We start from the raw sequence: 16,185 nt of genomic DNA, 5'->3' as shown, positions 1-16,185 counted from the left end.
CAGTAGTGCAAAATGCACACTTACTACCTCATCACTAATAGTATGGACCACAATTAAATTATGTGGTTATCATAGTTAACAGATGTATCATTTTAGTTCATTGCAGAAAGTCTTTTGTTCCACTTCTGATTTGTAGCCAGACATTGCAGGTGCATAATACGTGATCAACAATAGTCACAACAGCTCTTGAACAACAAGACCGATCTCTGTCTTTTTTTTAATCATTTCACTTTGACGGTGCTACTCAGGGGCGGGAAGGGAAGAAATGCAATGAAATATTTCAGTTTTACGTCCCACGATTATGAGAAATGAATGAAATGGTGGAATGAAGAAAGTGGGAGGAAACGGAAGAACCCGAGGAAACCCACGCACACGGTGTTTGTCCACCACAAAGTTTACTTGGCGGGGGCTGAGATCGAACCCGGGAACCCAAGCACCGGGGCGGGAAGGGTGGATATAGACAGATAGATATAGATGATCGAGAATGACCGATAATAGTGTCGAATCCATAATTTTCGGGGTCAATGTGATGAACAGTGACAGTTCCGATACCGTCCAAATCCAAATTCACTCCTTTATACTCAAAATGAAATGTATTGTTTCCTTGCAAAGAATGGATATTCTGGTACTATATATACACTTCTATTTTTCCATCCTCCAATAGCGTAACTTTTGTCTACTTTCATCCATTTAATAGATATAATTTTCTCAATGACACTTTCAGGATTATCAAAGAAAATTAAATTTTGGGAACCAAACAAATTTTAATATGTCATTTCTACCATTCACTCCAATTTTGTCTGTTTTCTTCCATGCCTCATGGAAACACCAAAAAAAAATTCCCGCAACTCATCATTTTTTTTTTGGTCCGGTAGTTTCTTGCCGCTTTTAAGATTTGGCCAGTTACTATTTTCTGTAAAACTTTCAAAATTCTTAATATTGACTCTTTTCAACGAATTTAAAAAGTTTGTTACTGAATTCTCTATATATGTGTGTCTGTCTGTCATTCGTGAAGGTTTTCAATTTTGAGCCGTCCATTCGATAGTGCATGAATTACTGTTTGAGAACGTGACGGAATTTTCTGCATCGCTCTTACCGTTCCCGAGATATTGGCAAAAAAAAATGTCCGATTTCGTAAGATTTAGGAGCCATATCTCCGGACATATGATATTGGTGTTGATTAATACGTAAAAGAATGGTGAATATTTTGGCACCAAATAATGACCGGTGGCCACTGTCCAACTGGCTACTGGTTTGGCCAGTGGAAAGTTGGCCAGTGCCCACCAGTTTTTATCGGTACCAAAACGTTTACCATCCATTTAGGTATTGATTAAGACTAATATCATCTCTCTATGACTAACCGTTCCCAAGATATTGGCCAAAAAATAGATCTAATTTCGGAAAATTTAAGGAGCTATATCTCGGGAACCGTAAGTGGAAGAGAGATGATATTGGTGTTGATCAATATCTTAGAGGATGGTGAACATTTTGGTACTAAATAGTAACCGGTATCCACTGGTCAACTGGCCACAATTCCCCAGATATTGGGCAAAAAAGTTTGAATTTCGGAAGATTTAAAGAACCATATCCCGGGAACCGTAAGTCATAGAGATATGATATTTTACGAATTCTTGCGAGAAACAGAAAAATGTGAAGATAAAAAGATTTACTTTTACATGTAGGAACAATCACAGTTATCCTTCCCGCTCCAACTCTCCATTATTTCTAAGTCCGTTCTGGCTATGCTCTTGGAGCATTCTCAACTGGTTCTTTCTTAAACTTCTTAACACTTCAATTCAAAATTTTATGTCTTCTATATGCTGATAGGATTTTAACTAAAGATGTGTATCTTCAATGCACTAATAAATTATTATGTAACCGATTTCATGTGACACATTTTGAGTTATGATTCGATGATTCCGAAGTTTTCTCCATTTAGAAATATAGTACTTTATCACCTTTTACTGTTCTTATCTTTAGTTGTATTACATCATGGAAACGTCATGGTATTGATTTACGAAAATACTTGAAGTACTTGTAGTATATATGTCTTTTATCTCCGATCATTATTTTTATGTTCGTTCAAGGTCTCCATTTTTTTCTTTTTTTTTTTACAGATTGACTTTACAACGTATTATATAACGCTATATATCATCGCATGAAAACCAGAGGAACTTAACTCCATTTTCGTAGGTTTACAGGCGAGAGAACAAAAATATTATTTTATTACAAAGATTTGTTTTTAATAAGATGATAATTGAGCTACATTACAACAGATGATCGACAAGGAGAACAGATGGCGTTACGTTCCATTTACATCAAGTGGGGCTTTCAAAATTATGTCCAAAGTTGAAGAAAACGAAAACCGAATTTTTGGAGTTTCTCTGGTTCTCATGCGACGATATGGAGTATTCAAAGTTTCTAATGACCTGTATTCCCAAGTTGAGAAAAGTGATATTAGCAGTGTCCTAACGAATGTCCCTGATTTGATTTTATTTTGTGTCCAAGACTTCCTTTTAGTTGCTTTGTGGATTAAAAGATCCAATATATTTCAGGTAAAAATTTTCTTGAAGGCCTTATATCTGGAGAACTACATATAGTGCAGCCAAAGCCAAAGTATCACTTAACTTAGTATGATGTGCTTATTCCGTTAAAAGAAAAGAAAACTCGGTTTAGGGGTCGTTCAGAAATGTTGTGGGCCCTGATCCAAAGTCTAATTATTGGAGAAGATCACAATGTTTTGATGCATTCTTTTGATCATTCCTAAAATTCTTGTTTAACTTTTTTTTTTTTTTTTTTTTTTTTGCTAGTAATATATATTTCGACAAACAGATATAGTCATGCTAATTTAACACAAACATACAATAACATTCAATTTCTTCTTTTTAGTCTAGATACAAAATCTTTGGGGCACAATAAATAGACTATAGAAATAGAAATGACAGAATGAAATCTCTAGAAATATAAATAAAATTGAGCATACTTGTTGTGGATTATGTTGCAGAGAATTTTCTGAAACCACTTTTACATCAAAAGTGTACTAACACTTGTAGTTATGCTATTGTTCGCTTGTTTGTGTTGTACTAGAGAAGAAACACCTCCTCCAGTTCCCTCTCAGACGGCAACGTACCAAGAACTGACGAAACGTTGCCACGTTGGACCGGAATGGATATACGTTGGATTAAGAAGGCTGCTGAACGAACATCTCCAGAAACGATATATATGTATTTATTTTATTTTATTTTTTTATGTTTTTTTAATAAGGAGTGGATTTATCTGCTACAAGAAGGTATCATCTGCCATCTTTCTTACAGTGTTCTAGATTAATTATTATGTAACTTAGCTTTGTAGCACGATATTTAATCCAAATAAAAGTGAGCAACACTCCACAATATATATTTTCTACATGCTTTTACTTTCGAGAGATCAAAATATGTATTTATAACTATTTTAACATTAGACTTCCAAATAATGGGGTCTAATTTGGACAACGATTGGTTTTGGGCCAAACGCTTCGAAGGCAACCTGTCAAAATTTCCAGAACATTTCATTCCCTTCTGGGTGTGCCTGAGCTTAAGCTAAACATATTATCTCGAAAACTGAAGAAAATAGATACTGATAGGTTTTCGAGTGCTTGCAAGAACTATCAGAAACTGCAATAAATTCTTCTCTACAAGCTTGTCTTATGTTAAAACATAAGAATATAGGCTTTCGACAATCCTCCTTATATGCGAATTCAAATTTTGTGCGCTGGACACCTTTAGAGCCTAAAGTTAACTGACCTCCTAGATTCACTCTGTCTCAAGTGTGTTGGTTTCAGATCTTACCTTAGTGTCCATTGAGTTGAAAAAAAAAACAAACAATAAGATATTTTTATTTATTTTCTCAGGATCTCCATATCAGAATATTTTAGTTACACTTGCCCACCATGGTTTGACAATCAACGACCTTATTATGGATGTAAATAACAATGAATTATAGTCGTTCAAATACGTAACCAGTTGAGAATGCTCCAAGAGCATTGCCAGAACGAACTTAAAAATAATGGAGACATTTAGCGGGAAGGATAACTGTGATTGTTCCTACATGTAAAAGTGAATCTTTTTATCCGCACCTTCTGTTTCTCGCAAAATGTAATATCTCTGTGACTTACGGTTCACAAGATATGGCTTCTTAAATCTCCCGAAATTCGAACTTTTTCAGCCAATATCTGAGGAACGGTGGCCAGTTGGCAAGTAGCCAGTTTATCAGTGGCCACCGGTTACTGTTTGGTACCAAAATATTTGCCATGCTCTTAGGTATTGATCAATAACAAAATGATCTCTTTATGTCTTACGGTTCCCGAGATAAAGCTCCTTAAATCTCTGGAAATCGACCATTTTGGCTAATATCTTGGAAACGGTAAGAGTGACGCGATAAACTTAATCACTTCCTCAGATAGTTTTTGGTCCTCTATTGACTGCAGGGTTCAAAATTGGAAAAAAAAATCACAAATAACATGCATACAGACAGACAGACAGACACAGAGTATTCAGTAACGAACATTTTTAAGTTCGTTGAAAATAACCATAAGTAAAAAATAATTAATATACATAACTTAAGTACCGAAAATAGCATTTTTATATACTGATTACAAGTGAACTATATAAACTTAAGTAGGACAAACTTACTCACCACTGTACATAACGCTCATAAATTGTTGGTTTGATAATGAAAAGAGAGAGAGAGCGAGAGAGAGACTTAGCTGCATTTATGGGTGTTATCAATATGTGACTAATAAATTACGAGTTTGTCATGCAACTTTCGTGATGTTAATACTTCTAAAATGTTGAATATTTATAGAAAACAAGAAAGTACTAACAGTCATTCAGTTACAACACCTGCAAAGTATTTTGTGTATGCGTGTATGTTGTACTGTATTCAGTTTAAAGCTAACTAACTTTGTTACACTAATATTTCGTTATTTTTGTGTGTTTCAGGTGAGAGAAATGAAGTGGAATACTCTTCTATTACTCCTTGCAGTTTTTCTAACTACCAATGGTGTTAAATCGTCACCATTTCTTTACCGTGGAAGATGGAAAGACCTATTTCAACGGCGCCATAAAGTACTAATTGGTACACTTCTAGCTGAACAACAATGGTTCGAACAGCGATTAGACCATTCCAATCCAACTGATTCAAGAACTTGGAAGCAAGTAAGAAATCATCAAACATTACTGTATGTTTCTTAGAAAACAGATCGGATGTTCTATATCAAACAAATTGAATGTATGTAAATAATTGTTTGCTACCAAAGGTTTAAGTATCCAACTGAAGTCGTGGTCAAAGATTTATTTATTAATTTAATTTGTTTGATAAGCTAATTCATAAAGTAGGCCAGCGAGTAGTATCATTCTTGAACCACTCCAAAACTAATCATAATATTTCCCAGATTATTGTGTAATCTTTCAGAGTCTTTGCCAGGGGCAAGTAGATTACAAAGTTTGATTCACTTATATTGAGCCGAAGTCAATGTGCAAGCTATCGCCGTAAAATTGCCATGAGGGAAGCAAACATATCTCGTTAGTCACATAGTAGAGCAGTGTGGTCAACCCTAGTATGATGCCGCCGAAATCTAAATGATTCTGGAAAGGGTTCTGTTTAACCTTTTCCGACGCTAAGTTCACGGTGTCATGCACCGTGCAAAAGTGTCAATTTCGAAATTTACTTGTGTGTCATGGTAATATGCGTCACAGAGTGCTGGGCCCACCACACCCACGCAAGCAGCTACAACCGTTTCCCAAAGCGGTTCATAATTGTGACCAGTTTCTCGCACAGGGACTACTGCGACTACGAAAGTTGGAGCAAAATGTCAAAATCAATGTTGCGTACTGCCATACTCATTTCCTTCCTGAAGTGTACCAGCATAAAATTCCAGCATTGAAGTGACTAAACGTGAACTAGGTTGATGGCAAGGCATACAGCCACACGGCGCAAATATTGCTGAAAATTAATCGCTGTATGGAACAGGAAACTGCAAAATCGGAAATCCACATCTTCAACGTTCCCGTCGAGAGTCCAGATGCCATCCCTATGAACTATTGTGCTTTCGGACTCCTCAACGTTTCCTGTCCTACAGTCATCGACCCATGGAAAGACTGTAAAGAGGAGTGAGGAGCAATACCCATAGTCAAGCTGAAACGAACTGTACTGCAATGGAAGCTCTGATGCCAGGCAATAATCAGTAGAGGTACAGATCAAACAGAATTGGTGAAAACACGGCATTTCCTAGGTAAGTGACACATTCAAAATCGGCTCAATATAGATGAATCAACCGCTGTATTACTTTTCCTCCATTATTGGCAAGCTATCTTCTTTTGTAATAGTCTATCCGTAGGTAGTTGGTTGCCAGTCACACGCGTTGGCACCATCTACTGCGACAATATTGCCATATTACGCCATAATGCCTGAAAATTTTCTTTATACATGCCGTTGTCATGGAAGTGGGATAGTTGAGCTTGGTACCGACTAGTCATTTTTGTTACAGAATAATACATTTCCACCCAGCCCATAAACCAACATTCTCATTTGTAAATGAACAATACCACTTCTGTACTCTATGTGTGATTTTCATTTTCGTTAAAAAATATAATCATCTTCGTATATTTCTTCCAATGGTTTACACTTCGGAAACATCTACATTGACAAAATTTCCATAGGTAGCAGTTTCGTCTCATTCAAATTTATGATTGCGCGGGAGTCCCGGGTTCGATTCCCGGCGGGAGCTCATGTGGTTCGGATTCCACGTTAATCAGTAGGTCCACGTCTCATATAGCCTCGCTGCTGAAAGGGACGCTAAACTAAAATCAACCCAAGATCAATCAAATTTATGATTCTTAAGTTATGATGTTTCAAAGTTCAGGTGTTGCGATTTTGCGGACACATTCTACTAGTGGTACCTAATGTGTGGATTTGTTGGCGTGGTGCTGTAGAATGGCCCCTCGTTCTCCTAAGCTGACGTTACTCGACTACACTAAGTATGGAGCAACTTGACGTCTGTTTTTTATTGTTCAATTGTGGATGTTCAGCATCACAAGGAATGAATTGTAGATGCATGTTCTATCATTAAAGTCGAAAATATGAGCAAGGTTTTGCTTGCCTAGGATCTAGGAATTTCGTCACGAAACACTGTGCGGTCTTTACCGTATGACTAACATTGCCTTTGTTCGGGACATATCAAAGAAACAGCCATATCTTCATAATGGTTAGCGCTTGAACAGAAATAACATTGCCATCCAATTTCTAATAAAATTTGCTATTAGAATGACATATCGAAGGACACGCTTTCCATTTGAGGCGCTTGTGTAAAAATTTTAAATGCCGGACTTCAAGAAGGCGAGTGTCATTGTGGTGAGTCTTCAAATATTTTCCCCATCCAGATAACCCACATACACTCTTACTTTGGATATATTTTGCAGCGTTTTTAACTTGTCACCTTCATCGTCGTCATAGGTATTCTCCCCTTATTGTCAGGTCACTTGCCGCAGCTCAGAAGATTCCATGCTCCACGGTTTTCCGCTAATCTCTTCGTCTTCACGTATGATCATTCTGTTTCTATAGTGTCCGTTAATAGTAGCCTCCTTCGCCCTCCCTCTCTTTCCTGCCACCATACCCTCTTATCATGTCCCTCATGTTACAATTTCTTCTCAGGCAATGTCCCAACCAGTTTCTCTTCCTCTTCTTAATAATGTGTAAAAGTGTTCTTTCCTCTCCCACAATTTCTAACACCCTCTCATTCGTTTTCCGCTCGACCCAACTAATTCTTTCCATTCCTCTCAACACTCACATTTCAAAGTCTTCCAGTTATTTCTCATCACTTTTACGTAATGTCTATGTTTCCGTTCCATACGGTACAACACTCCACACGAAGCATTTTATGAGTCTTTTTCTCAACTCTTTATCCAAGGTCCCCAAAACAAACTTTTCTTCCACCTAATATCTTCTTTCGCCATTCCCCATCAGGTCCTGCCGCCTATAGTCGGACAATTTGTCCATGCAGACCAAATGCCGTGGTCGGCTTGCCGGGGCTGGACACTGCCGTCTTTCCACGCGCAGTAAATGCGCCGACGTTGCCGTCGAAAAGAGTTGGTAGAGGGTCGGAAAGTGGCCTTTCCGACTGTTTTGCCGACTCTGACGGTCGGCAACAGGCAGCAAAGAGTCGGCATAGGGCATTTTATATTACGATTTTCGACCGCTTGCGCCTACTTTGAACAAATAGATCGCCGTGCCGCAGCGGACGAGTGCCGGCTGCCTCCGGCGGCCCAGCACCGTCGACGGCGGCAATCCCTCTTTCCAACCGCGACTTCCTGATGGGGTTTTATCTCCTTGCTTTTATTTCAAATTCTCAATCCATGTCATTTCTAAGGATACTACCCAGATAACGTACTAAGGCATTTGCACGCTTTTTGGCCACCTGTACTATATAATTAATAATAATAATAATAATATCCGCCTTTCTCCTCATATGAGGAGTTGAAGTTTCTGATGAGTCTTCTCCTTGAAGCCTTGCCCGCAGTTCACCTTCTGATAGTCCTTTGTATTTCTGTCCTGGTTTTCCTCTACCACTCTTCCGATTCCCTTCCACTGGCATCATTCGTGAGATCATTTAGTCTATTTTTCTTATTAGATGGTCCTGCCATTGCAGTCTCTTTACTGGACCTTCTTAGATGTCTCTACAGCCTTTTGTATTCACGTTACTTTCTCATCCCTCAGTTTGTCTCTTTGTGTTATCTTTTCGAAAGGCACTGTGGCTCAGTGGTAGAGCAATTACCTTTGGTACATGGGGTAGAGCAATTACCACTGGTTTGATCCGCGTCCAAGTAAGTTTGTGGTGGACAACATTGTGTCCGCGAGTTTTCTCGGGGTACTCCCGCTTCCCCACATTCTCATTTCAACAATGCTTCCATTATCATCCGTTTGTATTAACCACTTGCCTTACTTGCCCGAGTAAACTCGGATTAAAAAAAAAAACATTCACAATATTATCATCCCGAGTTAACTCGGAAAGTTTTTAAAAAACTACGTCATTTTTCTACACTGAGAAAAATCCGTTCTTAGGGCAGTGGTATATTGTACAAATATACGGAAACCTGCTGCTTACTACAGAAATCAGTACGGAGCATACGTTATTCATATGCTACATACGCACTGCCTTTAGATCATGCCGTTGCAGGATGTCTGATATCTAAAAGTCTTCCATATATTACACACACAGAGAAAAATCCGTTCTCCGGACAGCGGTATATTGTACAAATATACGGTATCCTCTTGCTTACTATAGAAATCAGTACGGAGCATACGTTATCCGTATGCTACATAGGCACTGCCCTTAGATGTTACATCATGCCGTTCGTTGCAGGATGTCTGACATCTAACAGTTTTCCGTATATCACATGCATATACTTACGTTACCTTCGTCAGCTATATGGTATATACGTCCATTTGTATGAGAGATCCTGACCGCCTACATTGTTTCATACGGAAAGTACGTATAGATGGAACACTTATAGAGAAAGTATTACAGAACATGCGTTTTCAGTTATAGTTTCCTGTACGTTGTCAAAAAACTAAATGATTTACAAATGTAACATACAATTTTAATTACACTACATTCATTTTTTTTCTCAGTGTACTTTCCTGTATAGTCTCGGACTGATTAGTTTCACGTTGTATTTGGTAAATTGAGTTCATATACAGAGATTCGCATGTTAAGTTACATTCGGCGATAGATATCTAACGTACAAATTTTATTTTATGTATAGAGGAACAAGTGAATCAAAGATCTACAGTTGTTGTGGACTACAACGAAGAAGTACTGCAAGCCAATCTTCTTGCATCTGCTTGGTCTAGCCGTATGGAACTCATACAGTATGTGCTGTACAAAAAATGCAGTGGCACCAAAGCACATCTGGAATACCCTTGAAATTCTAAATGACGTAATACAGCTGTATCCCATCAATGTCACTGAAATTTGGACGACCAAGTACACATCCAATTCCATTAGAACTTTCACGTCGTCATTTCCTAGAGTTCTCGCCATCCACAGAGAAGAAGCGAAATCTTACAAGGTAGTGCGATATGTGTTCCAGAGTTCGTGACGCCCGTGGCAAGAAAATAAGAACGGAATCCCGTTACTATTTTCCAGACTGGAATGTGGCTTTATGTGTTGCAACATGTTTCCACGTGTACTATACAGCACCTAATATTTGAAATGTAGAAATATCTGTAGCAGATGCACACGGTGGATGGAAAAGTTTTTTCTCCGAGTTAACTCGGTCTAATAACTAAATACTCGATCTGCTCCAGTGACACTTGGTTATTTTTGCTTCTTCTTTTTCCTTTAATAGTCCTTAAGTAGTGTTTCCTTCAATAGTCCAAAAATCCTTCCTTCCTTCGAATATTAATTCCAAATGGGTTTATTATTCTCATGGTCACGAACAGAAACTGCCACAAAGTATGTAGATCAGAATGTTCAGTCCTATTAACTCACAATGATTACGTAGTGTAGTGTATGCATATTGTCGTTATTTTTGAAAACTACCTATCTAGTTCTATTTTCTCTTTGTTTGAACTATTTTTCATATATTTTATTTAACAGCTTTATTATGCAAATGATACGCTTTATAAACCGGGTGGTCCTATTTTCCTGTTGATTGGAGGAGAGGATGCTGTGTCTTCTGACGACATGGAACATGGTGGATGGAGAAAATATGCCGAAGAATATGGAGCACTTCGTGCTATTCTGGAGCATCGGTTTTATGGACAGAGTCGTCCGACGGAGTAAGTATACCTTGTACATGTTCATTATTATGAGAAATAACCGTCCTTCGAACATGAAGAATGAGGTTTATGGAGAGTATTTGAAATAGATACAAATGTATTTTTCTTCTCGTTTCACTATATTTGGCGATGTACTCGGTTTCATTTACGTTACCGAGTACCAATCGTGCAACCAATCTTAAACAAATTTTAAAATAATAAGACCATGTCAAATAGTTTTCTCCGACGACAAGGCTGTGGATTCAGTCCTGCTCGTGCATTTGTTTAATTTTAAGGAACATTTTTGAATTAATTCACATCTTCTCCTTCCAGAAACTCTGAGGGTGTCCAACAATGTGCTCTGTCAAAGTTCATAGCAAGCTAAAACGCTTTCTTGTACTCATTGAAATGTTTTGTAACATCATTTTGGGGGCTTCAGCCGGTTAGCCCCTCTAAATCCGGTACTGCTCATGTTGCTTATACGGGGTGGACCAAAAATTAGGTGACAGTCCTGTAACACGTTGATGCTAGTGGTCTACTACTTCCATGCTTAATTGCATGCATGGAGAGCATGCACAGGACCGTTCGGTCTCTTTAGTGGACGGGTTCCGCCGAACGAGGCACCCTGCCTGTAGTTGCTCAATACTGGACCTGAGTCCTCGTGCACGAAGTGCACGGCCATGATTCGTCCCCTAATCCTGACTCGCCTAAGCGATGTAACCCCCATTCTCTGAGGGAGTGGGATACGCCCACTGCGCGGCCAGACTGAAGTTCTAAGTGCCTACCAGTTAACTACTGGTGGAGGCAAAATGCTAGCGAGCCAGTCCTACCATGCTCTGCAGGCGTGGCGCCCGAGCGTTATAATGTAAGCTCACCTCCCGCCCATGCTCCATGCTCACCGTTACCCACATTCTTGGGATTGGCTCCCATGAGCTACCGAATCCCACGGTATGATCACAGCCCGGCAGTACAACCCAAATTCGGGGCAACAGGCAATGCCACAGGTAGCTTGCTCAATCCCGGCCCTGCCTACCTCTATCGTTCAACTGGCAACCGTCTTGTTGTGTAGAGGTACCCCACACACGTTGAGATACTCCCGTATCTCATTCCGGACCCAATGGTACGTGTGAAGTCACCATTTGAGTTTGGTGCCGGCCCATATCCTACAGACTTTCCTCACTTCCGTGGAATCAGAGCCGTTACCCAGATTCCTGGGACTGGCCCCTCCCCCACCTCCGTTCTGTCCCCCTGCAGGCAGGAATCCAACACTCCCCTCCAGGTAGGGCCGTTCAAGCAATACGGTACTTCCTCTAATTACGGTAGAGGTACACCGTACATTACCAGAGCCAATGACTGATGTAGACCGTCTGCTCAAGGCAGACATTTTCAGTTGGGTGCCGTGTCTCCCCAAGCCCCTAGGTAGCCGTGTATTTCCTGGTAAACCTGCCCAAACAATCCGGGGCGACCTATATTTCACGTATTTATGTACACGTATACGTTGTAGCTTTGCTACTTGTCCGAAACCCAATAGTACGTGTAAACAACCATTAGAAGGGACACCCGCACCCTTCCTCGGTAGGGCCGTTCGAACAATACGGAATTACCATTTCTTACGGGAGAGGTTAACCGTACATTACCAGACCCAATGGCTGATGTAGACTGTCTGCCTTTAAAGACAATGGCCATTTGGGAGAGGTGGTTCCCCTTGTACGGTCTTAAACTTCCTAGGACGGTGTGGAACATCCCAGAAGGACACTACCTCAGAGCTCCTAAGGAGAGAATGTGCGTTAGGATAGTGGTATTCCATCCCGGACACAAGAGCACGGACTACACGCTCTTTGAGAGCAATACCTACATCATCCTCCCGGTAGGGCGTTGGATCCGCCCACACTTTGGGCACACCAACTGCCTGCTCTTTCATGCGTGTTGATGTACCGCGTAGCCTTATCTCCCGGACACAAGGGCACGGCCTAGTTGCCCATTTCGTTGGATAGCCGAAGCCTCACCTCCGCCGGTAGGGGTGGCAGTCAAAGACTACCTACCTCGCTGAGGACGTGACGAGGTCACACGTACTTTGCCGGATCCAATGGTACGAGTTAGTCGCACATTTCGGAGAATAGCAGAAGCCTTACCTCAGCCGGTAAGTTGTTGACCCTGCATGCCACGCAGTTAAGGTACTGGCAGCTGAGCTGAGCCGAACCGAGCCGGCTCGAGCTGTTGGTTCACTTGAACCGATCCGAGCCTAGCCGGTTGATATCACTAATCTGTAGACGTTTTTGGAAGACCACTACGATGTCTGTCGTCCACAGAACCAGTCTCCCGGAATCTGCTGAAGAGTTTGACAACACTATTGGGGGATATGGCCTCTCTTTCGGGATGTAGCCATTAAACTCCGCACCCTTTACACGCGAGATGTGATTTCCACACATCAGACTGATCTCAATACGTTCCTGGGTCTTCAGCACCATTCTTCAGTCACTGGAATCTGCAACGATAAAACAGGCCATAATCCATCAACGGTTAGTGATATGACAAAATGGACAGCAGCATTGTGTTTCTGATCAAAAGCAGTCTTGAAACATATGCAGTCTTGAAAAATGTGGTGGTCACGTGTGGTTGTTAGGTTCTCTCACCCCCACTCATCATATGTAGCCAATGTGGAACTCTAACCTAACAGACTTTTATGTTGCAGGTACGAAGGTAACTCGGGTTTGGGTGTCAAGTTATATTAGAAGAATGGGATTTGAATTGGCATGTTTCTGTGGGGAAACGTCAAGACATGACGGAGACTAGGGTCTCATTCGTGTACCCACCGTTATTGACGGGATTTCACGGTATCGTTACAGCCGAACATTGAACTGCATTGTACAAAATCTCACATATCTTTGGTTCTGTTCTTTATTATGTCTCTCATAACCTCGGAGATAAATCTAGAAAATTAAAAATTAATTAAGTTGAATACTTAAAGTTTGTATAGGTAGAAAGCGTGTCCTTGCATTGTACTACGTTAATTATATAGTAGACACATTAACATAAAATCCGTACACATACATATTCGGACCTTACCTGAAATGTCCTTCCTTTGATTAAACATCATGAATAAGTTTCAGTAGTAAATAAATAACAAAGCCACATATTTACCACATAATTTGTAAAACTAAGAGCACTAGATTTTAATACAAATATTGATATTAATAGGACAAAAGAATTAAAATGACGAAAGAGTTATTGATTTATTGTGAGCACTGTTACTTTATAAACACAAATATGATTTTGCACTAAAATTATGCTTTATGTGTGTGATATTAAAGGCCCATCGTAGACACCGGCGAACGTGCACGAATATTACCGGGATCGCGAATTGTTTTTACGTATGCTTCATAAAAGGAGATTTATTATTATTATTATTATTATTATTATTATTATTATTATTATTATTATTATTATTATTATTATTATTATTTGAAATTTTACCATGGGAGATCTTTTTTCTTTGGGTTGTGAATATTTTTCTAATTTCTTACGTCCCCTTCGATGTTCCGTCAAACTTTACCTTTCACACCTTATCAAGTACAACTTTGGAGTCGATGAACCATATTTAGCAAAAACAAAAGAAAAAAATAAACTTACCTTGCACTTTATAACGTTTGCATTCAGTAATAACTTAAAATATAATTATTATCTAGGCTTTTGATTTTTTCTTTGGTACGACTTATGGCGAAACAATCCCACTTGCTACATGTTGTCAGTCGCACTGTCCCCGTTATGTGTGTTGCTCTCTGATCCAAACAAAAAGGGCGTATGAATACATCTTTATAACAAAAAATATTTCCTGTAAGACACTGACTTTTTAGGTAGTTGCTCCCCTGATAGCAAGTAATTAATTAATTATTGCGTTATTAAGTGTATATTGATTACACTTAAACAGAGAATGAAGTAAATAACTACCGATTAATATGAACTATGTAAATTAAAGCATATAGTCCAGTATTCCGCCTTTGCTTTGCAATTCAGCTTGTACAGAGGGGGGGAGAAAGCTAATCTGAGGCTTTTTTTTTCAAATTAGGCTATGCGAAGAGAGAAGTGGGCAACTAACCACACATACACATAGAAAGACTTGTGAGCGAGAAACTTCGTAGTTTTAATTTTTAAGAATTTTGTCTCGCTGATGGGATGTATATACGAGGGTTGATTAAGAGGTGTATAACGATTACGTTATACAGGACTGTCACCTACCTTTTGGCGCACCCTGTAGCTACTTAATTATATTCTGGTTGACATGGAATACATACTTGGGAATTTTGTGTATGTAATTACAACCTTATTGATATGTAATAATAAGTATTAACTAAAGTTCATGTTGGTTGGCTATCAAAGCTTGCTAAATATTGCACTATCCTAACGAACGTAGCGTAGTGACGATTGTTAAGTATTAGAAATTAGCGTTACCCACAAATTTTGCTATTATGATAAGATATTTAATGGAAGAAGTATAAAAAGAGGTGTGTTTGAATGTAATAACACATTATTGTTATGATTTGTTTGCAATATAAAGATGAGTAAGGTTTATGTTTCAGTTACCTCTTATGTATGTGTATATGTGTTACTTGATAAGTTGGGAAAATACTACAGTGTGATGTGGTTTGTACTTTGTCCGTACAAACATGGTTTCAGTTTAATACTCAAACTTTCCTTCTCCTGCACAGAGATACGAGTTTAGAGAATTTAGTGTACCTTAGTAGTGAACAAGCATTAGCGGACATCGCAACATTCATTGAGGGAATGACAAAGGAGCATAATCTCACAGATGCCAAATGGATAGTTTTTGGGTGTTCGTACGCAGGTAACTTGGCTGCGTGGGCAAGACTGAAGTACCCACACTTAATACACGGAGCAGTGTCGTTAAGTGGGCCTGTTTTGGCAGAAGCAAATTTCAAAGGTAAGTATATCCAGACATATATTACGGATTTCATTTAAGTAAGGAGCAATTTCCTTTATTTGTATCCAACGGTTTGTCGCATAAGTTAATATTTATCCCTATTAAATACAATCGTCAACTCTCTCGACCAACTGGAGTAAGTGAGTTATTTATTTCTGATGACCATACTTCTGATTATTATACAACCCAATCTGAATATTGAGTGTGTGTATTAGTACTTCATATTTTACAGTTTTCCTTTAATCATTCATTACAATGTGATTTATTTCCGAAAGTCGTGAGAATCTCCCTTGGAAATGCGCCCTTACGGATAGGAGTAGAACAAAGAGTACTTGAAGAGGTCGATCATTTCAAATATCTGGGAAGCATTTTGACAAAAGACGTGTACTTCACCAAAGACATCAGGTCGAGAATTACCATAGCCAAAGAAACATTGAACAGAAAAAGAT

General features: G+C 39.2%; 1 protein-coding gene across 1 annotated transcript in view; it reads left to right on the top strand.

The window, feature by feature from the left end:
• LOC145674531 (putative serine protease K12H4.7) overlaps positions 1-16,185 on the top strand; it is a 136,831-nt gene that overhangs the window by 55,801 nt on the left and 64,845 nt on the right. The window contains exons 2-4 of the mRNA XM_081744688.1: positions 4,980-5,195; positions 10,637-10,818; positions 15,504-15,736. Coding sequence (XP_081600814.1) covers positions 4,989-5,195; positions 10,637-10,818; positions 15,504-15,736 — 622 coding nt within the window. The 5' untranslated portion in view covers positions 4,980-4,988. The remainder of the gene's footprint in view (positions 1-4,979; positions 5,196-10,636; positions 10,819-15,503; positions 15,737-16,185) is intronic.

Source organism: Thermobia domestica, chromosome 17 (assembly GCF_964235325.1).
Source record: "Thermobia domestica chromosome 17, izTheDome1.hap1.1, whole genome shotgun sequence".
NCBI classification, from domain to species: Eukaryota; Metazoa; Arthropoda; class Insecta; order Zygentoma; family Lepismatidae; genus Thermobia; species Thermobia domestica.
This window is presented reverse-complemented; position numbering and strand designations above follow the sequence as displayed.